At 31.3% G+C, this 26,213-nt stretch overlaps 1 protein-coding gene across 1 annotated transcript in view; it reads left to right on the plus strand.

Annotated features, from left to right (window-relative positions):
- The window catches only part of LOC145243863 (cholinesterase-like), a 66,741-nt gene extending 46,269 nt beyond the window's left edge, over positions 1 to 20,472 (plus strand). The window contains exons 9-11 of the mRNA XM_080106932.1: positions 5,053 to 5,215; positions 18,441 to 18,613; positions 19,911 to 20,472. Coding sequence (XP_079963058.1) covers positions 5,053 to 5,215; positions 18,441 to 18,613; positions 19,911 to 20,071 — 497 coding nt within the window. The 3' untranslated portion in view covers positions 20,072 to 20,472. The remainder of the gene's footprint in view (positions 1 to 5,052; positions 5,216 to 18,440; positions 18,614 to 19,910) is intronic.
- Positions 20,473 to 26,213: the final 5,741 nt, after the last annotated feature.

A 26,213-nucleotide genomic window follows, 5' to 3' on the forward strand; every position in this document is an offset into this window, starting at 1 on the left:
TACAATAACTTTTATATTGTGTGAACTCAACGATCGCCATAAGTATCAACACTATTACATCATCATCATATTTGGATTAACATGCATTTTACATCCTGGCACCTGAGAATGTGATCTTTCTGCTTTTCCACATAATAGGGTATACTAAATTCATTATATTAGATGCTGGCATATGTTGGACGACTTTAACAAATTAATTTCCAGACTAATCTATTTCTGGCCAGGTCTTTATTTATCCCTCTCACTCGCAAATCTATCCTTATCTAATATTTTTTTTCTTCTTCCCTTGCTAACAGACCCTGTTTCTTCAACTGTTCTACATCTACTAACCCAAAAACTTTCATCTACTCTTTCAACTTAACGATACCAATCCTGCACACGTCTTCCTATACCGTCCGGATTTTTTTTATCAGATCCAAAGTTTAAGTCTGTCCTCAGGACTTACATTACACATCTATCATATCATTCCCGTGTAATTTCTCTCTTCATGTGTTTTTTTTATTGTTTTTAAACATACCTTTTGTCTGTGTACTGTGTATGCTGACATTATATAAATAGAACTAAGTTACGTTTTAAAATAAATGCTGACATTATATAAATAGAACTAAGTTACGTTTTAAAATAAATGCTGACATTATATAAATAGAACTAAGTTACGTTTTAAAATAAATGCTGACATTATATAAATAGAACTAAGTTACGTTTTAAAATAAATGCTGACATTATATAAATAGAACTAAGTTACGTTTTAAAATAAATGCTGACATTATATAAATAGAACTAAGTTACGTTTTAAAATAAATGCTGACATTATATAAATAGAACAAAGTTACGTTTTAAAATAAATGCTGACATTATATAAATAGAACTAAGTTACGTTTTAAAATAAATGCTGACATAATATAAATAGAACTAAGTTACATTTTAAAATAAATGCTGACATTATATAAATAGAACTAAGTTACGTTTTAAAATAAATGCTGACATTATATAAATAGAACTAAGTTACGTTTTAAAATAAATGCTGACATTATATAAATAGAACTAAGTTACATTTTAAAATAAATGCTGACATTATATAAATAGAACTAAGTTACGTTTTAAAATAAATGCTGACATTATATAAATAGAACTAAGTTACGTTTTAAAATAAATGCTGACATTATATAAATAGAACTAAGTTACGTTTTAAAATAAATGCTGACATTATATAAATAGAACTAAGTTACGTTTTAAAATAAATGCTGACATTATATAAATAGAACTAAGTTACGTTTTAAAATAAATGCTGACATTATATAAATACAACTAAGTTATGTTTTAAAATAAATGCTGACATTATATAAATAGAACTAAGTTACGTTTTAAAATAAATGCTGACATTATATAAATAGAACTAAGTTACGTTTTAAAATAAATGCTGACATTATATAAATAGAACTAAGTTACGTTTTAAAATAAATGCTGACATTATATAAATAGAACTAGGTTACGTTTTAAAATAAATGCTGACATTATATAAATAGAACTAAGTTACATTTTAAAATAAATGCTGACATTATATAAATAGAACTAAGTTACGTTTTAAAATGAATGCTGACATAATATAAATAGAACTAAGTTACATTTTAAAATAAATGCTGACATAATATAAATAGAACTAAGTTACATTTTAAAATAAATGCTGACATTATATATATAGAACTAAGTTACGTTTTAAAATAAATGCTGACATTATATAAATAGAACTAAGTTACGTTTTAAAATAAATGCTGACATTATATAAATAGAACTAAGTTAAGTTTTAAAATAAATGCTGACATTATATAAATAGAACTAAGTTACGTTTTAAAATAAATGCTGACATTATATAAATAGAACTAAGTTACATTTTAAAATAAATGCTGACATTATATAAATAGAATTAAGTTACGTTTTAAAATAAATGCTGACATGATATAAATAGAACTAAGTTATGTTTTAAAATAAATGCTGACATTATATAAATAGAACTAAGTTACGTTTTAAAATAAATGCTGACATTATATAAATAGAACTAAATTACGTTTTAAAATAAATGCTGACATTATATAAATAGAACTAAGTTACGTTTTAAAATAAATGCTGACATTATATAAATAGAACTAAGTTACGTTTTAAAATAAATGCTGACATTATATAAATAGAACTAAGTTACGTTTTAAAATAAATGCTGACATTATATAAATAGAACTAGGTTACGTTTTAAAATAAATGCTGACATGATATAAATAGAACTAAGTTACATTTTAAAATAAATGCTGACATTATATAAATAGAACTAAGTTACGTTTTAAAATGAATGCTGACATAATATAAATAGAACTAAGTTACATTTTAAAATAAATGCTGACATAATATAAATAGAACTAAGTTACATTTTAAAATAAATGCTGACATTATATATATAGAACTAAGTTACGTTTTAAAATAAATGCTGACATTATATAAATAGAACTAAGTTACGTTTTAAAATAAATGCTGACATTATATAAATAGAACTAAGTTAAGTTTTAAAATAAATGCTGACATTATATAAATAGAACTAAGTTACGTTTTAAAATAAATGCTGACATTATATAAATAGAACTAAGTTACATTTTAAAATAAATGCTGACATTATATAAATAGAATTAAGTTACGTTTTAAAATAAATGCTGACATGATATAAATAGAACTAAGTTATGTTTTAAAATAAATGCTGACATTATATAAATAGAACTAAGTTACGTTTTAAAATAAATGCTGACATTATATAAATAGAACTAAATTACGTTTTAAAATAAATGCTGACATTATATAAATAGAACTAAGTTACGTTTTAAAATAAATGCTGACATTATATAAATAGAACTAAGTTACGTTTTAAAATAAATGCTGACATTATATAAATAGAACTAAGTTACGTTTTAAAATAAATGCTGACATTATATAAATAGAACTAGGTTACGTTTTAAAATAAATGCTGACATTATATAAATAGAACTAAGTTACATTTTAAAATAAATGCTGACATTATATAAATAGAACTAAGTTACGTTTTAAAATGAATGCTGACATAATATAAATAGAACTAAGTTACATTTTAAAATAAATGCTGACATAATATAAATAGAACTAAGTTACATTTTAAAATAAATGCTGACATTATATATATAGAACTAAGTTACGTTTTAAAATAAATGCTGACATTATATAAATAGAACTAAGTTACGTTTTAAAATAAATGCTGACATTATATAAATAGAACTAAGTTAAGTTTTAAAATAAATGCTGACATTATATAAATAGAACTAAGTTACGTTTTAAAATAAATGCTGACATTATATAAATAGAACTAAGTTACATTTTAAAATAAATGCTGACATTATATAAATAGAATTAAGTTACGTTTTAAAATAAATGCTGACATGATATAAATAGAACTAAGTTATGTTTTAAAATAAATGCTGACATTATATAAATAGAACTAAGTTACGTTTTAAAATAAATGCTGACATTATATAAATAGAACTAAATTACGTTTTAAAATAAATGCTGACATTATATAAATAGAACTAAGTTACGTTTTAAAATAAATGCTGACATTATATAAATAGAACTAAGTTACGTTTTAAAATAAATGCTGACATTATATAAATACAACTAAGTTACGTTTTAAAATAAGTGCTGACATTATATAAATACAACTAAGTTACGTTTTAAAATAAGTGCTGACATTATATAAATAGAACTAAGTTACGTTTTAAAATAAGTGCTGACATTATATAAATAGAACTAAGTTACGTTTTAAAATAAATGCTGACATTATATAAATAGAACTAAGTTACGTTTTAAAATAAATGCTGACATTATATAAATAGAACTAAGTTACGTTTTAAAATAAATGCTGACATTATATAAATACAACTAAGTTATGTTTTAAAATAAATGCTGACATTATATAAATAGAACTAAGTTACGTTTTAAAATAAATGCTGACATTATATAAATAGAACTAAGTTACATTTTAAAATAAATGCTGACATTATATAAATAGAACTAAGTTACGTTTTAAAATAAATGCTGACATAATATAAATAGAACTAAGTTACATTTTAAAATAAATGCTGACATTATATAAATAGAACTAAGTTACGTTTTTAAATAAATGCTGACATTATATAAATAGAACTAAGTTACGTTTTAAAATAAATGCTGACATGATATAAATAGAACTAAGTTACGTTTTAAAATAAATGCTGACATTATATAAATAGAACTAAGTTACGTTTTAAAATAAATGCTGACATTATATAAATAGAACTAAATTACGTTTTAAAATAAATGCTGACATTATATAAATAGAACTAAGTTACGTTTTAAAATAAATGCTGACATTATATAAATAGAACTAAGTTACGTTTTAAAATAAATGCTGACATTATATAAATAGAACTAAGTTACGTTTTAAAATAAGTGCTGACATTATATAAATAGAACTAAGTTACGTTTTAAAATAAGTGCTGACATTATATAAATAGAACTAAGTTACGTTTTAAAATAAATGCTGACATTATATAAATAGAACTAAGTTACGTTTTAAAATAAATGCTGACATTATATAAATAGAACTAAGTTACGTTTTAAAATAAATGCTGACATTATATAAATAGAACTAAGTTACGTTTTAAAATAAATGCTGACATTATATAAATAGAACTAAGTTACGTTTTAAAATAAATGCTGACATTATATAAATAGAACTAAGTTACATTTTAAAATAAATGAACACTCACAAAATAAATGCCTGTCACTTATATATAAGAATGTATCTAATCAACATAAATTGTGATCTTTCTACTCATTTCCCTTCATAATGACCCCGCTAATTAAGTCCCTAATAGTAGCCCCCTGCTTCAAAGTGGCACTGTGCCTTGTTTGGGGTGAAAATTGAATAAAAAAAAAATAAAATAAAAGTGTTGTTTATAAGGATATTATTTCACACTTTTTTTGTTTTTGTCATTCTTTCAGGAGTTGCTCACGGTCAAGAGCTACAGTATCTTTTTGGCTTTCCCTACTTTACAAGATGTTACCGAGAGATGAGTGGTGTGTATCCGCGCCAGGACTATAGCTACGGGGACCAAGAAATGAGCGAAATGATCATAACACTATTCACCAATTTTACAATGCAAGGGTGAGTGGTACACACTGATGACACAAAAAAAATTTCTCATGATGCCTTGAATGTTACAATTGTTTTTACCTAATTTGAAAGCGCTCATTCCAAAAATGCTATCACTTTTTTTCACAAATGCCATCCACGCACTCAATTATGCTTGATTCGTAAAATTACAGCAATTTGCGTCAATCATTAAATTTACAATCTGGGGTTCATAAAAAATTCCAACTTTTGATTTCTCTATGGTTAGGCCTGGAAATTTCAGGCAAATATATTTGAAACGGTCGCCATCTTTCTCAAGAACCTTCACAAACTGTTTCATGATGCCAGGCTTTATATGAAGATGAGAAACACAATTTTGGAATGCTCCACCACAGGAGAAGTTAGAATATTGAGAGCCAAAAATCAGTTCACAATCTTTTTTTATCCTGTGCTATGTTCTTGCTTTGCTATCCCACAAACATAAGAAGCAAGGACACTTTGTGTAACCACCTTGTAGCCTGAGGAGAAACCCAACCATTTTCAAATCGATACATATGATTCATTGGTGCTGTCTGTAATGAAATCTTTTCCAGAACAAATTTGATTTCATATTTTTCTTTGAGGGTCGTTGAATGGTCTAGAGGAACTGATTCATATAAGATGCCATTGTGAAGGAGACACATTTTAAACTTCTTTTGGAACTGTCTGTAAAAAAAGCACCAATCTTGAGAATAATACTGTTCAACACCAAGCTGCCACAGCAAGCCGACAACATCATTGCAATATATTATGTTGAATGAAATATGGCAAGAATTTGATATGGCGTTTTCTATAGAAGGTTATGAGATTTTTTTTTTTTTTTTTTTTTTGAGTCTTGAAGCTAAAAGTTCAGAAGATTCTTTGGAAAGATTGAGATCTCTTGTCAAATCATTAAGTTCTCCTTGAGAAAAAAAGCTGTGGTAGTGAAGAAGGAGGAAAACCGACATCTGAAACAGTGGCTTCACTACTGTCAGTGGACAAAACAGAGGCTAGATTTTCTTCAGAACCAGGCAATTCCAATTTAGGCAAATCTTTAAACATTGGAACAGGAATTTTATTGCAGTGTGGAATTGGCCTAATTGCAGACTTGAGGTTTGGATAAACCAACAAATTCCTGTCCTTCTTGGAGTTTTTCCGTACATGCCAGACCATCAGAATACGAAAGTGGAGTGACTTTCTATCATTTTTTGTCCAGTGTCGAAGATGCTCAACACATGCCTTATCTTTATCACCCAGCATTACTTTGAAGTAAACAAGATAATCACACTTCATAAATTCACTGGTCTTTTTCCTGTTGGATTGCAATGTATATTCCCTGCAAATATAGCAAAACGCATTTGAATTGTTTAAACAATGTTGCCTAGGAAATGATGCAGCCATGCTTAATTTTTGCACCAAAAATCTGCAATGAAAGTAAAATAATGCAACTTATTTCCTGTCTGACTTATAAATGAATTCCTAACATTAAGAGAAAAAACCTTATTACCCAGAAATCATCCAAAACATGCCACAATTGGTAGGCCTATTTACTACTCAGTGTCCACTTCTAATCAACTGCATACCTCATTGTATAGCAAATTTGACTTTTATTTTAAGGTTTGTGATGTTGTAATCAATTAACATATATCACAGTAACAGCCTACAATTGTAATTATGAAGCTCGAATGTATATAGAAACACGCCTAATGTACTGTCGTCATGCTTCACAGTAAGATAAACTATTCTAAAAAATGTACTGTCGTCACACACACATATGCTTCACAGTCAGATAAACTATTCTAAAAAATAATGACTCTGAAGAGTAGTACATAATCCACAAGTATATTTATTTAAAGAGAAAAAGTTAAAACTGAAAGAGAAAAAAATGACAGGTATGAGAAAGTAAAAATAACAACAAATGAGGGTAGGAAAATGAAGGAGTTAAAGAAATCGAACATGAAATTTTATGTTGCAAAGTAAACAAACACATTGTTCAGAAGAAGAAATGAGTAAAACATACCGTTGATGCTGGGATGGGAGAGAATAAAGAAGTCTGCCGTGTCACTAGCAGTGGCAAAACGGAAGTAAAAACCAATCAGAAGAGGAAATTAGGAAGAAAGTAACTTTTTAGCAAAGAGTAACATAAATGGAGATGGTTGGTTCAAAACAGGGAGGCAGAACACCTAATTTTAAGGTAAAAAAAAGGTATAATATAGCAAATATCTCAACAACTTGACCTGATGAGGAAAAATTAATGATCTTCGGAATCAGCACCCCAAAATTACTCTAAATCGGCTTAGAAACTTTGGGCACCAAAAAATATGTTGGCCAGTGTAATGCAAATGCGTTCTTTTACACGTTTCAAGATTTGTGAGTGTTTTCGTTTTTTGTTTGTTTTTTTTATCTGTAAACAATGATTGATTTAGGAAAATCTTGTTTTTTTTAAAGTTAATTCTGTATTTGTTTTTCCTGATGTATTGATTATGGTTCTACATAATGTTTATTGAAACTTTTATTAAGTTTTATTTAGTATACAACAGTTGATTGCTGCAATTTTGAAATTAATGTATGTTTTTTGTCTTCGTAAATATATATATACTAGCATTTCAGCCCAGCGTTGCCCGGGTGTTTGGATGTGTAAAAAAGTGGTAGTAGGAGGGCAGGCTTGTGAAGGAGGAAAAGAACGGGGAAAAAAAACTTGATGTCTTTGCTGTTACTTCCGGTTTGGCGATGGTCGTAACATAGGTTTGAATTAAGGCTGGACAATCGAAAGGAGAGGAGGACTTTCAAAAATATTGGAGAAAAAAGCCCCCCCCCCCGTAGAAAAGTGCCCAGTTAAAGGTGAAGATATTAATGTTTTTAGCCAATTTTTCAATATTTGTCGTCTGAAAGGTCGAGCTTTAAAACGATACTGATCTTGTGAAAATCTGTCACCTCTGTCGAACGTTTTAGGCAGACATGCAAACATACATTCATACATACATTTATATATTGGTAACTAAAAATTCGACCCAAACCGATTAAAAAGCTTGCCCTATCTCTGAATACACTTTATGTAAAATTTCAAATGTTTAGACCAGAAATTGTCTGAGTAATTTGATAGAGACCGCAGAGATCAAATTTTTTAAAACTTTGACCCCTATTATGACCCCTTAACATTTATTATTTTGGGCTCAAATCAAGTTATTAAGTTAGATCCATGTCCAAGGAACCTATATCTAAACTTTCAAGTGTTTAGACCAAAAATTGGCGAAGGAGTTTGGTAGAGTTCTCAAAGGTGAAGTCGTTGAACTTTGACCCCCATAACAGCCAAATTTTTGGCCGAAAACGGATTACAAAGATTTTCTCAAATCTCAGTACCCTGTATATCAAATTTCGAGTCTGTAGACTGAAAATTGACAGTTATTGCGTAGGGAAATGTACACAGATACACACACAGACACGTTCACTTTTATAGATATGTAGATATATTAACAGGCCGCCCAGCACTGCCTGGTTGTAAAATACGCTTAAATATATTTTGATTAAATCAGATTTTATATATATTATAATATATTGGACCCAATATATAGTAATGATTAAAAAAAAAAAAAAAAAAAAAAAAAAATCATGCATGCCCACCAAGAATTGAAACCAAAACGTTTAGCTTACGATTTACTTTTTCCTTTGATGTTAATGCCTGACCTATAAAGACATGTTTGCTGCAGGGCTAAAAATTAAAACATGAACCAATAACTATTACGTTATGCATGCATATTTGTAATTCCGTTGTTCGACTTTCACCTGGTAAATTCCATTTTTTAAAATTTTCACACTTTTGTAACGATTTTCCCTGGCTAAAACCCAAATATAAAGTTTCACATGGGTTCGAATGCCCTATATAATAATTTTCATGTCTGTAGACTAAAAGCTGATAGAGGAGTTTGGTAGGCAAAATTTTTTAAACAAATATATATATACACATACATAAGTATATAAAGAGGTTAGTGTTTACTATAACCTTTTTATGCAAATATTACGCAAGTATAGATAATGTAGACTATCTGCATGTGGAATGCTGTTCCGTCTGCCTGCTTCACACCTGACTACAACCTGGATGTCTTCAAGTCCAACGTAAACAAATTCCTAATGAACTGCCTCCTTAAGTAAACACTTCAATAATAGTTAACTAAAGATGATCATCCCATAAGAAAACCGAAAAAACTAATCGGGAATTAATTAAAACGAATGTTTAAAAGAATATGCAAATTAGCTTGATCTTTTGCAGATGAATGCAATTCCATGACCCATATATAACAAAGTTGTATTTTCTTTTTAAATAAATAGAAAAAAGGGGTTTTAATATGAATATTAAAATAAAAATTAAAAAATTTATCGGAGTACAGATATATCTAGATATCTATAAAAGTGGGAATGTGTGTGTGAGGACACTTCTCAACCTATATACTCAACAAATTGAGATGTAGAATAATCAAAAGAACTGTGTTAGTCAATAACACACAACAACAACAACAACAATAATAGCAGCAACACTTACCAAGGGTCCAGCTCAATCTGATGTCTGTCTTGTGCATGAGCTGAACCCTTGGTAAGTGTTGCTGCTATTATTGTTGTTGTTGTTGTTGTGTGTTATTGACTAACACAGTTCTTTTGATTATTCTACATCTCCCCTCTCCCCCCCCCCCCACGAGTAGGCTGGGTTGTGTGAGAGGTGTATCTCTCTTTTAGGCCTAGTTTGTTGTGTGGTAGTAACCTAGAAAGAGCTCGGGGAATCCTTGATCGAAAGCGTGGGGATATATGTGTGGTTTGTTGTTGGGGTTTGGTTGCTGTGTATGTGCTATTACAGGGAGATAGTGGGATATGCAAGAATGTAGTATCGCTTGAGGGAATTGTTGGTCCTAGTGCTGCACTTGGTATTGGGGTTGGTGTAGGCTTAAGTTCGCATTTTCTGAGGAAACGGCGGTTCCTAAGTGTGATCCTTCCGGATCCGTTAACCCTGATTCGGTATTGTCGATCTGGTAGGGAACTGATGATTTTGCCCGTTTTGTTCCATCTGCGATTGACTGGATTTTGGATGGCTACAGTGTCACCAGCTTGTAATGGTGGAAGGTTGTGGGTATATTTATTGTATCTTTCCACTATTTTTGCATTGCGGTGGTGGAGCATTTCCTCGCGATGTTGTGCCGTTGACACCCATTCAGGATGAGGCTTGTAGAGGATTGGCTGTGATGGGATGGAGTCACGTAGTCGACGGTGAAGTAATAATTGGGCCGGTGATAGGCCAATGCTTTGGATTGGGGTATTCCGATACTGCAAGATGGCCCGGGCAACACTGTCATTGTCCAAGGAACCGTGGGGGCCTGTGTTTCCTTTCACAATCCTCTTTGCAGTTTTTACTGCGAGCTCTGCCCTGCCATTGGATTGGGGATACGCAACAGAAGATAATCTGTGCCTAACACACCATGTTTTCAGGAATTCTTGGAACGTGCTGGAAGTGAAAGGTGGGCCGCCATCGGTGCTGAGTTCTTCTGGGGCACCATATGTTTGGAACAGTTGTCGGCATATGGACATCAATTTGGTTGTAGTAGTGTGACCTGATTCTAGGCGGTATAAAATTAGCCAACCAGTTAGCCTATCTGCGCAGGCAAGGTATATGTGATCTCCAATATAAAAAATATCCATGACGATTTGTTGGAATGGCCACTCTGGGGATCGTGTTAGAATGATAGGTTCCCTTGGTTGACTAGGTGCGATGGTTGAGCATACCATGCAATTTGCTCTAATACTGCGGATTGATGCATCCATCCCTGGCCAGTACACCGATTCGTTGGCACGTGCTTTCATGCCGACTACTCCTTGGTGTGCAGAATGCAGGCAGTGTAGGACCTTTTTTCGTTGTGTTTTGGGGATGACGATCCTTCGATCCAACAATACTAGACCATTGTCAGTGCTAAGGCGGTGCCTCACCTCCCAATACTCACGGATTTCGGGCGCAGTGAGATTACGTGTTTTTGGGAAGCCTTGCTGTATTGTGTCTATTAATTTGTTATATTGTTGATCGCCACGACCTGCTGAACGAATTAGGTCTGGTGATATCATGGCTATATTACTGCTGTCTGCAAATGTTGCTATTAAGGCTGTTGACTCTGTTATGTTGCTTATCCTGTTCGTAGCGCCATGTTGAATTGTGTAGTGGACTTTCGGTCAGCGTTCAAGTTGTGGATAACTTGACAAAGACTAAAGTTACTTCTCATGAAAGAGGAGAACTATTTATGGCACAATGGGAGATTCCATTGTGCACACATGGGCCAGTCTATTCCTTGGATTGTGATTGGCTGAATCACCTGATTGGATATGCTTGTACATAAATACAAGCTCAATCTGATGTCTGTCTTGTGCATGAGCTGAACCCTTGGTAAGTGTTGCTGCTATTATTGTTATTGTTGTTGTTGTGTGTTATTGACTAACACAGTTCTTTTGATTATTCTACAATTTACAAACTTGAAATTTGGTATAGAGAATATTCAGATATGTGGAAAACTTTTTAATCAGTTTGCATTCGGAAGAAAGGGCTGCTCAAGGGTCAAAATTTAAAAATTGGGAGGGGGGGAGGGCTCATCAAATTCTTAACTATTTCACAAATGCGTATGCGTGAATCGTTCTTATGGCATATTGCTTATATCAAGAATAAGTAGATTTTTAAAACACTTTTTATGTATCGTGTCAAGCTGGCCTAATTGTTATTGTACTTATTAGGTTTTGGTTTTGATCTCAGTTTGAGTATTTTTTTTTTATAGTTACAAGAAGTGAACTGTTTACAGAAAACATAATACTTGCATGTACGTCTCAGTTTCTGTATGAATTAAAATAATTATGCGTATTTTACGACTGGACAGCGCAGGGTTGCCTGCTAGTTTATATATAAAAGTGGCCTTGTCTGTGTGTGTATATGTGGAAAGGTCTCAACCAAATTAATATTTCAAGTTTTGGTCTACAAACTCAAAAATTTGATATATAGGGGATTCGGGCCTGTGGAACAAATTTGATTTGGTTTTTAAAAAATGTAAAAATTCCTGCTAAGGAGTCCAAATTAAAAAATTGGAAATTGGCAGGTGTAAGTCGACTTAAAGTGCTCCTCTATGTATGCACAAATATAGATTTATATGTTTAAATCGGTTAATTTGTAAAGTTTTAATATGCATATGGACTTAGCTCAGATGGTAGCAGATGACACTGAAACGCTAAATGTTTTGATTTCGGTTCTAGCTAATAGCACCCAAGTCATTTTTCTGTTTTAATTTTTGAAATCACTTCTATATATTGGGTACAATATAATAATCAATAGAGAATTGGCTCTATAATCATAAATATGAAATCTGTGTAAATATATATTATATTGAAGTGTATTTTATGACTGGACAACACCGAGCAGTGTGTGTGTGTGTGTGTATGTGTGTGTAGATATATATATGAAACTGTCAGATATCCATACATATATGCACACATATATCTTCAAATTGAAATCAATTAGAAACTTTTTGAGTTAATTAAAATTGTGATATTATTGAGCCACCCTCTCAAGAGTTATGAAAAAAAAAAAGTAAAATAAATATAACAAAATAAGATAAAATAGGTTTATCGAGAGAACAAAGGTTTGTAAAATGTGGTTGGTTGAAAGACAATGGGTAGGAATTTGTTCACCAAGGTAGATAAAGGAGAGCTGAGATACAGTTGTAATCAAGGTATGGCAGTGAACACGAACAAAAGGGCCTGAGATATATTTAGAATTAGTTTTAGGATTGACAATGAGTTTTATGACGGTTTTATTATGTTTGGGAATGGTGGTGGGTTTTGCGGTAATGAGTTTTGTGATGGTTAGGGAAGTATGATGGTCACTGAATGTTTGCAATATGTTACGACAGTTGAGGAGTTGCCAGTTGGACATGAATTGTGAGTTGGATACAATGGAAAGCAGATTGTGGCTAAAGCGCAGGTAATAGCTTGGAGATGATGAAGAAACGAATTGATCAACTGTTTGCTGTGAGTTTATTTTTATAGATTTTGCAGAATTGAACCTTTTTTGAAATTATTTTTATGAAATGCTTTTTAAATATTTTATGAATTTTTGAGATTCACATTTGGAGTCTTCGGACTATTTCTATTTTGTTAAACTCTGGGAACTTTTCTGTCTGACTCGGTGGAGGGGGGAGCTTTCTGTCGCACTTGGGGAATCATTTATTTAATCGTCTGGGATAAGATGCTCTTGTTCCATCTGGGTAGAAATCCTAAGTAATTTACAATTGTATTTTTGGGTCACCTGCAATGAGAATTGAACCTTCAATCTCCAGGAGTGTATAACTGAATTTTATCAAGTACTTTATCCACTGCACCACGGGTCTTTGCAGGACAGTGGCTCGAAGAATCCAAATAATCTGAATATTCTACAAACATAAAATATATAAATATTTTATTTTCATCTCATTTAAAATTCGTAAGCTGTGACATTAAAATATTCTTTTTGCATAACTAAAAATTATAAATCTCTTTACTTCTGTATTATCATTTGTTTTTGCCCAGGCTATCATCGGATATTACTGATAACCAGTGGTGTGCCCTAGAATCTGGGTGACAACAAGTCTCCCAAGATTTTTTATCCTCTGCACCTCTTTTGATAGCCTTTGCAAATGGCTTTGTGTTATCGCGACAGCCATTTGCCATTGGTTTCTTGCTGGAATTTAGGTGGCAGTAAGCCTCTTCAAGATCTCAGTACTCTTTGCGCTCATCCACTGCAGGTTTGGTTAATGCTTTCTCTCTTCAGTCCTTCCACCCTTCTTCATGTCTGTTTTATTTGGTTTCAGTTGAGACTGATGCTTTTTCTTTGGGAGTGGGGAGGGGGACATTTTATAAGCATTCAAAGGTTTTTCTTAAGATAGCATTTGTTTTCAGCATTACTGTCTGCTGTATTATCATTATCATCATTATTCACTAGGAGTTCTCACATAGGCCATCATCAAAGATTGCTCACCGACAACAATCGGTCGTATTCTCTGGAGTCTGAGTGACAACAAGTCTTTCCAAACTACCAGTACTCTTCACTTTTTTTTTTTTTTTTTTTACACGTAGGTCACCACTTATCAAGGCCCGGAAGCCACTCAGGGATAAGGGTTATTGCAAGTACAGTACGTTAGTGTGGAGATTTATTGAAGTGTTTACTTAAGGGGGCAGTTCATTAGGAATTTGTTTACGTTGGACTTGAAGACATCCAGGTTGTAGTCAGGTGGGAAGCAGGCCGACAGAACAGCATTCCACAGGCATGCAGTTCTAAGAAAGAAGCTTTGTTCATGGAATCTACGCTTTGATTTAGGCACAGATAAAGAGTGGGGAAATTTTTGACAGTGGATTCAGCTAGACGGGTGTTTTTCGTGAAAGATTGGCGAGGGGGCACCAGAGATTTGAGTTCAGACGAGCACCTGCCATGGAAATAACGATAAAACAAGGATAGGCTCGCAACGTCTCTTTGGGAGAGAGGTTGCAGGGAAGAGAAAAGGGCATCCCTCACTAAGCCACGGTCTATTTTGTACTCTGTCAAGGCAGGATAGGCTGTTTTTAGCAGCTTCCTGCCCAGATATGGTAGCAGTATTCCATCCTTGGACGTACTTGGCTTTTATATAGATAGAGAATTGCATCAGTAATGAGATATCTTCTGGAGCGGTAGAAGGATCCCACCATCTTTCCAGCGACCTTGGCAACAGACTTGATGTACGTGTTCCATTTCAGATCAGGAGTAAAGGACAAACCCAGAAGCTTGTCAAAACATAGGGCTTCTCCTAGACGAGAGCCATCCATTTCAATTGATGCCAGATGGGGATCAGAGCGTTGATGATGTAAAGATAAGAGTTTGATTTTAGATGCATTAAAAGTAACCAACCACGTCTTCCCCCACTGAACCACTTTCAATAACCTTTGCAAATGAATTTGTGTTATCGCACTATTCATTTGTCAACCATTTCTATTCACTGGAATTTGGATGGCAATAATTCTCTCCAAGGTTCTAGTCTTCTTCGCACCCATTCAGTGAAGGTTTGCTTAGTGCTTTCATACCTCAGTCTTTCCATCCTTCTTGACTCAAAGAACAAATGCATCCCCCTCAAAACCCTTAAAAAAAACCATTCCTCTGATTCTGACCTCTCAAGCTCAGATGAAGAACAAAATTCAAAACTAGAAATCTCTTTCAACTATAGACGAAGGAAACTTGCCACGATTCTTGGTTATTGAATTAATCGAAAATAAAAAAAATTGGAAATTTATCACCTTTCCTAATAGAAAAGACATTATCCACAAAAAGTAAACCAAAAATGATAAAAAAAAAACAAAAGATGGAAATCTACTAGTTGAGATAACCAATCTAAGAGATGCTCAATCTCTACTCAAAATGAAGAACCTCCATGAGTACAAATGCTAAGTCTTTCCCCATAAAACACTAAACACTTCGAAAGGAGTAGTTCAAAGTTATGAACTATCGCTAGCAACTGAAGAAGAAATAAAAACCGAATTAGAAAAACAAGGAGTAATCAACCACATCCGCATAAACATAAAAAGAAACAATAAAATAATAACAACCAACACATACATATTAACGTTTAACAAACCAACAATACCTAAAGAAATAAAAATTGGCTACTTAAATGTAAAAGCAGACCAATATATCCCAGCTCCATTAAGATGTTTCCATTGCCAAAAAGCCAATAAAGAAGCCTGTAAAGGAATAAAAATATGCGGAAAATGTGGCAACAAAGAGCCTGACCACACCGAAGATAAATGCATAAATGAGGTGAAATGCGCTAACTGCAAAGAAGATCACCCAGTCTTCTCTAAAGTATGCAAAACATATAAAAAAGAAAGAAATTATAGAAGTAAAGTACAAAAAAAAACACAACCTTTCCAGAAGCCAGAAAAATAGTTGAGACGTGCATGAAAGACAACACATATGCTGAGACAACAAAAAAAGACAACTGAACCATACCAACATAATGAAATACATGATCAATATAGGGAACTGATAAACAAACTGATTACATTAAATATTAAAGAATGGCCAGAATTTCAAAATAGCCTAAAAGAAAAATACTCAAATCTGGGAAACAAAATAGAAATAACAAATCCAAACAAAGAAAATAATATTCCATCCACAACAGAACCATTAAAAAAATTATCACAGAAACCAACAAAACAACCACCAGAAATTAATAAAAACATAAGCAATGATAAAACAGCAAATAAAGAACGTTCCAGAAAAGAAGAAAACCAAACAATAGACACTGAAAATAGATTCCAAATTCTAGAAAAAATGGAAACCGAAAACACCCGAGATAAAAAAAAGAAATTAAACACAAGTAATCAAGAGGGGAAAAATGAACAAGAAGCCAAAATAGCAATATCTCAAGCAAGATCCAGATCGACGTCCAGATCAAAACAAAAAAAAAAGAAAAAACCCAGCAAAACACTTCACGAAAGACACAAACTCCGACAAAAGATAAACCCTCTACTTCTAAAGAGATGGAAATAGAGGAAAACTAAACAGCCTCATGGATAGAAATAAAACACAACAAATTATCCAATGGAATTGTCGTGGAATAAGATTTAACTATAATGAACTTCTTATACTTATCTCACTCTTCAACCCAGCCATTGTCTGCTTACAAGAAACCTTCCTACAAAACAATAACCATTTCAAAACACCAAACTATGAACAATACAACTATTTCCATAATACAGGCCTTCGTGGTAATGGAAGCACCTCAATCTTTGTAAGGAATAACATACCTCAAAGCAATTTCTCTGTAAAAACAAATCTCCAAGCAATTACAACTCAAATCACATTAAACAAAACAATATACCTCCCTCCAGCACGCAGAAATTTAAATGTAATGTGAACAGACATCTCACTGCTCAATGACTAACAATTCCCTGTAGACATGATCTCAAATAGTAGCAAGTGATGATATGCTTTGTTTAGGGTTAAAAAAAAAAGTTAATAAAAAATTAAAAAAAAATTTGTAATAAATTTCCAAAAGATGATTTAGTACTTTTTGATTAAAGACTTGGACGAATAATATGATGCTGATGATGTATGTTAGCAAAGTAAAGATGCTGATGATGTATGTTAGCAAAGTAAAGATGCTGATGATGTATGTTAGCAAAGTAAAGATGCTGATGATGTATGTTAGCAAAGTAAAGATGCTGATGATGTATGTTAGCAAAGTAAAGATGCTGATGATGTATGTTAGCAAAGTAAAGATGCTGATGATGTATGCTAGCAAAGTAAAGATGCTGATGATGTATGCTAGCAAAGTAAAGATGCTGATGATGTATGCTAGCAAAGTAAAGATGCTGATGATGTATGCTAGCAAAGTAAAGATGCTGATGATGTATGCTAGCAAAGTAAAGATTGGAAAACCTTCAGAAAAAGTAAAGTTCCTATTTTTATGCGTGTCATCATGATCATCGGATTTGGATTAAAATCCTGGAGACTTATTTTCTATTGAACGTAATGCAACTTTGGAAACTCGTTAGCATCAACATGTTCAGTGTGATGTCTGTTGTACATGCTGGCATATGTTGGACAGCTTTAAGAAATTGATTTCTAAACTAACCTGTCTTTGGCCAGGTTTGTATTTTTCCCTCTTTCTCTAGAGTCCATTTCTGTCACTTCTGCTGTTTTCCTTTGCCTTCCCCTGTGAACCGAACCATGCTACCTCAACTGTTCTACATTTACCAACCCAAGAACTCTCATCCATTCTTTCTTATCATCAGAGTGTCTTCATGTTCTGCATGCATCTCTCTCATCAGAACTAATTTTGTTTTTATGACTCGTATTACACATCGATCATATCATTCTCATATCATTTCCTCTCCATGCAACGCATGTCCTCAATCTTCACTGCCGGGTTTCATGCTCACACATCACCATGCTGTGTACATATACATGATAGACTCTTCCCTTGTTCAACAAAGGTAACACTGTGATTGTTAATGAAGGTAACACTATGATTGTTAATGAAGGTAGCACTATGATTGTTAATGAAGGTAACACTATGATTGTTAATGGAGGTAACACTATGATTGTTAATGGAGGTAACACTATGATTGTTAACAATGGCGAAATTTCTCTGAACTTACTCCATGCATGCTGACATAGCAAATGATTTTTTAACTATTTTTTATTCATTTTATTATTTAGGAATCCCACTCCTTGGCGCCATGACATGCCGCAATTAAAAGACCTGATTTGGCCAGAATTCCACTTGTACAATCAAAGTCACTTGCTCATATCAAACCATTCAAAAGTCGAACATGGTTTCCGCCAACAACAATATGAGTTCTGGGCAGATTACTTCCCCACAATTATGAAAAGTAATGTATTGCTATTTCTACAACATTATTTTATTAAGAATCTCTGACGTATTGCGTTTTTATTATTGCATTTTATTAATAAAAATCCATAATTTTATTAATAAAAATCAATAATTTTATTAATAAAAATCCATAATTTTATTAATAATAATCCATAATTTTATTAATAAAAATCCATAATTTTATTAATAAAAATCCATAATTTTATTAATAAAAATCCATAATTTTATTAATAATAATCCATAATTTTATTAATAATAATCCATAATTTTATTAATAAAAATCCATAATTTTATTAATAAAAATCCATAATTTTATTAATAAAAATCCATAATTTTATTAATGTATTAGTATTACTAAGAAATCTATTACATTTTTATTATTATTATTATTATTATTGCATTTTTATCAATAATTTTAGGGTATGTTTTACTGTCTGCAGTCTTTTGAAAAAGTGGTAAAAAAATTAAATATATAACAAATAAATGTTACCAAAGGCAAGATAAGTTACTCTTCTACTCAACTGGGTAGGTTTTTAGTGTTTTTACTAAAATGTAAAATGTTCAATCTGCTCGAAAAACAAGCAAGTTCAAAGGATACGCGACCACAAGAAAAATAGCCACAATGTATTTGTTATGCGGACATTTTTTTTTGTGGCCCTTTGAAAACGTGTTTTTGGAGCCGAATAAACATTTTACATTAAGTAAAAACGCTAACAACCTACCCAGTTGGGTAGAAGAGTAACATCTTGCCTTTGGTAACATTTACTTGTTTTATATTTGCTTTTTGACCACTTTTTCGAAGGACTGTGAAGAGTAAAACATACCCTAATTTTATTACACAATCTATTACATTATTATTATTGCATTTTTATTACTTTTATTAATAATATTATTCAATCGAATACATTATTATTTATTATTATACAACTTTTGTCTTTAGATCTATAAATTTATGTTGATTAGATTTTAAAAGTTGGACCTAAACAGCATTTAAGTTATCGAATAAAACTTTGACTCTGATTAACTAATTTTCATGTGTTATTGCTGTCCCATGTTATTTGTGATGCCTAATATTTTGCTACAATTTATTTTTAAAATACTTTATCCAATCTCGTCGTTTAGTAATGTAGCGATTCTTAAATAATCACCTTTATTACTAAAGATTTTTCACTGTCGTATAAAATAAGGATATGCTGTAAGTAAAAGAACGTTTTTATGATCATATGTTATTATGTAAGCATATAGAAATATTAAGTTGAATCTTAATTTATAAAAGAAACACTTTTTATTTACAGAAGCTTCTCAGTGTTTTTGCGACCAGAAATGCAGTTTCAGGAGTCCTGTGCAGTATGAGAAAGCCACGTGGTCTTTGGTTGTGATTAACTGTGTTTTGATTATTATCATCCTCGGCATTTCCATCATGATGTACAGAGTAACCAGAACAAAAGACTATTAACAAAGAGCAGAATGTCAAGAATTGTAGTTCACAGTCAAGGGTCCCATCCTCATAATAACTTGTTCATAACCATCTTAGTTACATTACAGCATAAAATATGCTAAATTATATATTAGTGATTGGATGATTCCAATATCTTTTCCGATTCCGGACTAAATCAATGATTCAGATTCTTTGTAAATCTCTGAATATTTAACTATGAAATGGTTATTTTGTCCCAATTACCATAAAAACATATCTTAAATGTGTATATATATTTTCTCAAACATAAAAACACACTTGTGGGATGGGGGGGGGGGGCTGTAGATTTCAGTTTTACTGCAAGTTTGAATCAATAAATATTTATTTTATTATTACTTCCAGAAGTAGATTTTTTAATAAAATCAAATAAAAAAAAAAAATGATTAAAGGAATCGTTTTTTGCATTGGAAAATAGGCACACATTTTTTCCGATTTCGACGGCCCAAAATGTTCTGAAATAATCCTAACACCATTATATATATATATATATATATATATATATATATATATTGGAAATGTTTAAAATATTAAGGGAAAATATCTTTGATCTCTCCTCTGTAAAAGATAGCAACAGCAACCGCTCATAAATAATATATTAAATTGACGATGAGCATAAAAAGGACAATTTAGACAGAGATGTAAGAGAAATAATTTCATTATGTAATTTCTCATAGATCCAACAAGTTCTTATAGATGTGTTAAGTTTAGTGAAGCACAATATCAATTTAATTACTTTTTTGAGAGATCAACTTGGGAGCAGAAAAAATAAGAGTGCGATGCTGTTCAAATTCACCAACCCTAACCCCAACAGCAAGAACAGGGAGGTGATGATGGGTACATGGTTAATGGCATGGACTGACAACCTGAGTGTTCCAGGTCCGAATCCTGTTCGTTTCATAAAAAACACTTTCACTTAGGATGTTGGCAACCTTCACATGGTTTTCCTTGTAAATACTTGGCGTCTTTCTAGAAAGAATTTTAACTAGAAAGATACCGGGGGAAAAAACGCCATCAATAATATTCATATCTATTTTTTTATTTTTATTTTTTCACAAATATTTTTATAGCATTTTTAAATTTCAATTTTATTCATTACAGTTTTCTTTTTAATTAACTATTTTAAATAAATTGTTAATCAATTTGTATTCTTTTAAATTTTTACAAAACATACTCATTTGTATTGATGCACACACACACACATCTCCTCAGATATATTTTTTAAATAAAGAAGTTAAATGTCTTTGCTCTTCATGGCTGTCCATCTCAAATACAGACCCTTATAATATTATTGGAAAAAATAAAATAAAATTGATACAAACTTGATATTAGCATTGAACTCTCCCAAAAATATTTCTTTGGAAAATTGTTTTATCTTGATATAGGGCTTTGTTTTCAGTTGCATCCTTGAATGAGAAACAACAACAATAGATTCCTGATATTACAGATATTTTATTCATTAGTGAAACTAGATGTTGGGAACCCTTTGACACAAGTGGCACATTGTCCATTGGCTGCAAATCAATACAATGTAATTTTATTACATTTTTTTCATAGACAATTTTACTTTTTGTGTCTTAAAAAAAGTATGGGTTATCTCCCTTTACATAACCGTAGTTATTTCTACTCATTGTTTCTCTGGAATCTTTATTTTACATTTTTTGTTTTACTCATTGATCTCGACCCTACCTCACCTTCTCGCCTTTTTCTTTCAATTCAATTTATATAAAAAACGTTTACATTTTTGAAAAAAAAAAACAAACAATTCAATGAAGAAATATGTTATCAAAATGAAATGTATTTGCTATAATTAAAATAAAATTTGGAATAGATGTCTTTTTTTTTAATTAGATTTGTGTGAAGTTTATAATATAGTCATTATGTTCAATAAAATTATAGCATGCTTAAAAAAATAGCATAAAAAGTTATGCTTGAACTTTAATTCCATATATATATATATATATATATATATATATGGAATTAAAGTTCAAGCATAACTTTTTATATTTTTATATATATATATATATATATAATTACAATTAAATTTACCAAAATTATTATAATTACATAATAATTATAATTACAATTAAATTTACCAAAATGATCCAAGATGGTAAAACTAAAGTATATTATAAATATTAAAGAATTAATATTTATAAAGTAATTTCAACCAGATGTAAAAGCTCGATAAAACCAAATAGGAGATAGAGCTTATAATAAGAGCAAATAGTTAATAAAACATGTTAAAAAACACTTTGAAAAAGAGTTAAAAACATTTAGTCCTTAATCTGCAGAGTTTCGAAGAAATACTTTCCTTCTATCCACTTATTTAGTGTTTCCTTTTCAAATTAAATATGTTTTTAAGTGTTTTTTAACATGTTTTATTAACTATTTGCTCTTAAAACGGCAATATAAAGATGTATACTAATGCATACAAATTTTATTCAGTAGGGAAATTACATCAATTAGGAGTGTAGGATGAATATGTTTTTTATACCATGGTATTTCGAAACTTAATTCTTCTCATCAGGAGAGGAGAGAAGGTTCTAGGTAGCATATTGGAAATGTGACGTCTAACATTAGGAATAAAATAATGGAGCGTGAGAGGAAGAGGGGAAAACATTGTAAATTAATATGGTGGGAGGAAGACGAGAACTACAGTAATTAATGCGATATAGGATGAAAGTGTGGATGTCATATAATCGATATGTGATATGTGATAGTGTTGGGGTTTGTCATGATGGGTTATGGGAATGAGTTCAATGCATGTGCTATGTAGAGATGTACATTTAATATTGAGAAATGATAAGGGAAGGGAGTGATAGGAAGTAAAGACAGGGGCTCTTATAAACATAAGGAATTGGGGATATGAATATAGAGGGGGATTTCTTTAAATAGAGAACAGAAGTTAAGTCGGTATATGTCAGAAAGAGCACAGGAGTACAGTGCAGTATCAAACAAAATATAAATTAAAATAAAAACATAAAATTGAATGAATGATTAAATTATATTAATTAGTATATATCTTTATATTGTCATATTTTTTCTTCTATATAAACTATATATGCTCCACCTCAATTGTTGAGCTTTGTATTATTCCGATAGTCTCCTTTTAAAGAATTTCTCTAATTCTTTTTGGCTCCCCCATACACACACACACACACACACACACACACATATATATATATATATATATATATATATATATAAAATGAACTGATGACAGTTAAAAATTTACATTATTTATTGCAATATCAAATGTCCAAAGAGAGAGAATAATATAGAAGTTCTTGCTTATTCAATAAAGTTTTAAAAAATTACACTTTTCTCATCAGAGGACATAAATAGTCCAATAGTGTAAAAATGTAAAACATTTCTGAAACAGTATAAAAATTGAAACCTTAGAAATTGGGGTTTTGGAATCTAGTTGCAAGAGTAGGGAAACAAAGACGTTATGAACAAATAAATGCAACAGTCTGTAAAAATTGAAAACTTAGAAGCTGCAATCATGGAATCCAATTGTGGGAGTAAGAAATTATCTCTTTTAAAATGGAATTTATTTGATAATACTCATATTTTCAAATTCTCTTTTATTCTAATATATATATAATAGACTGGAATATTTATTTAGAAATTTTACTAAAGTTTAGGTCACATGGTATGAAAAGGGTTAAGAATGATTAAGGTTTATCCATTTTTTTTTTTTTTTTTTTTTCATGATTTCATATCTTGTAAATATTTTTTTCCTAGATTTATAAAAAATTAATAACAGTAAATTCTTTTTGAATAAAACGATTATCTAAAAATATATTGCCACATTTTTTTTTTTTTTAATTTTTACATGGACCAATTATCTCCTTTGTTTCTAGTAGCACTTGATTTTTCAACCAATCAAATAATTGCTTACTCAAGAAAAAACAATTTGAATCATTTGGATTTCTATTCATATTTTGGTTATGTCCACAACATTTTGGCTGATATAACCTCTAACCTTGTTGAGTTGCATCTTCTTAAAGTTGGAAACTTAATAGCTTTAACTGTACAATCTATACAGATTCCCAAGTTTGAAATAAAGATTCCCAAATCATCATACGACATTATTGTAAAACTAACAACCAAGATGAGAACAGTAATCCGAATGATATAAATTATTGATTGCTGCTTATGTTGGATATACAAAAACTGAAATTACATGTCGAGGAATGAAAACCAGTCTGTGCGCAAGAAGACGAAGGAAAGAGATGAGAACTTGCATGTGTAAAAAGCATATTCGGATGGTGAGGTTGTCCAGAAATTTTGTTACATTGGAACACAGGAAGGAAATGGTGCTAGTGTGATTGCAAGAGTTAGAAATGGATGAAGTAACTTCAAGAAATTTTTGTTCTTACAAACTGTCAGAGCATTATCATGTTTGATCGAGGCAGGAATCTATCAGACAAGTGCATACAGCATGATAAAGTATGAAAATGAAAGCTGAGCAATGAAGGTTGCATGGATAGAAACAATATAAGAATGATATGTTGCATGTGAATCTTAAAGAAAGGTTTAGATTGGATGATTTCAGAGGAAGATTAATTATGGACAGAATTGAAAGATGTGTTGCTTTGGTCACATTAAAGAGGTTTTCTTTTGGTTTAATTTTTTTTTTTTTTTGATTAAACTAATAAGTGACAGGATCACTCAGGAATAATGGTTTTAATGGGTTGGTAGATATAAAAAAAGTTGAGCTATAAGATACGGGTGGTAGAAGAAGGCTAATGAAAACCTGAATCGATAATGATAGATTTGAGAGAAAAACGGATAAAGACCTGACCAGAAAAAGGTTAGTTTGGAAGAAATTTCTGAAAGCCATTCAACACGTTAACCTGTAAAATGGAAGATAAATCGAATATTATGATGATGTTGCAATTTAATTTTATTTCACGTGGACCAATCATTTTGCCTATTTATGATGGCATTTTAATTTTCAACCAATCAAATCATTTGGATTATTCAGATAACTATTCTCATCTTCGTCGTTATATTCACATTCTGGTCAGCATAGCCATTGGAAATTTTCAGTTGTGTAGTGTGCTTTCTTGAGAGGTCGCAAACTTTAAATCAACAAATATTTTTTTTAAAAATTGCTGATTTAGCAGCTATCAAGTTATTTTAAGTTCAGCTTGGTTTAGCAATTCATCATGTGGTTTCTGCAGGAGGACACCACATGCCATGATCAATTTACTAAGAGGAACACATTTGATCAAATACTTTCACGAAATGGACCTGTCAATTTACCACCTCGTTTATGCGAGTTAATCCAATTAGATTATTTTCGTTGAGGATATGTAAATTCTCATGCCTATGCTGATAAACCAGACACAGTAGACCACTTGGAAGACAACATTTAACATCTTATTGTCGAAATACAGTCTAATTTAATGTGTAAAGTTGTAAAAAATTGAAACTCAAGATTACGTCATATACATGTGAGCCACATATGCTCGAAATTGTATTTAAATTATTAATGTCAAAAATAATCTTTGGAATAAACCATATAATTGTGTAATAAAATTATTTTTCTGTGATTTATTTTAATTTAAAGTTCACTGCCTCTAAAAAAAAAAACATTGTTTATCTTTTCATATTTGGGTTCAAAAAAGTGTACCTGTAGTCAGTGGTTGCATCATCCAAAGCAGGAAAATAACTAAAATGAAAATAGTAGTTTAAATTATACATCAATTTTAAATAAATAATGGGCAATCGCCAATACCCCCACTATCAAGCAATCATGAGGTTGTTTGCACAGCAACTGAGAAAGCTAACATGCTTTCCCGTCAGTTTGCCTCAAACTCTACCGTGGACCCAGCAAGCCATTCTCTCCCTAATTTTCCTCTGCGGACAGAAACCACGCTAGATGATCTGAAGATCACACCTTCCCAAGTACATGATATTATAAAAAATACCTAGACACCTCAAAAGCATGTGGACCTGACCTCATCTCGGCTGTGCTATTAAAAAATGCTCCGCTGAGGTCGCTCCTGTTCTCTCTAAACTCTTTAACAAATGCCTTAACAAATCTTGCTTTCCTATCTGCTGGAAAACTGCTTGTGGTACAAATTTACAAAAACTCTGTCGAAAGAAC

This window comes from Euprymna scolopes, chromosome 22 (assembly GCF_053919585.1).
Source record: "Euprymna scolopes isolate OS-2025 chromosome 22, ASM5391958v1, whole genome shotgun sequence".
NCBI classification, from domain to species: domain Eukaryota; kingdom Metazoa; phylum Mollusca; class Cephalopoda; order Sepiida; family Sepiolidae; genus Euprymna; species Euprymna scolopes.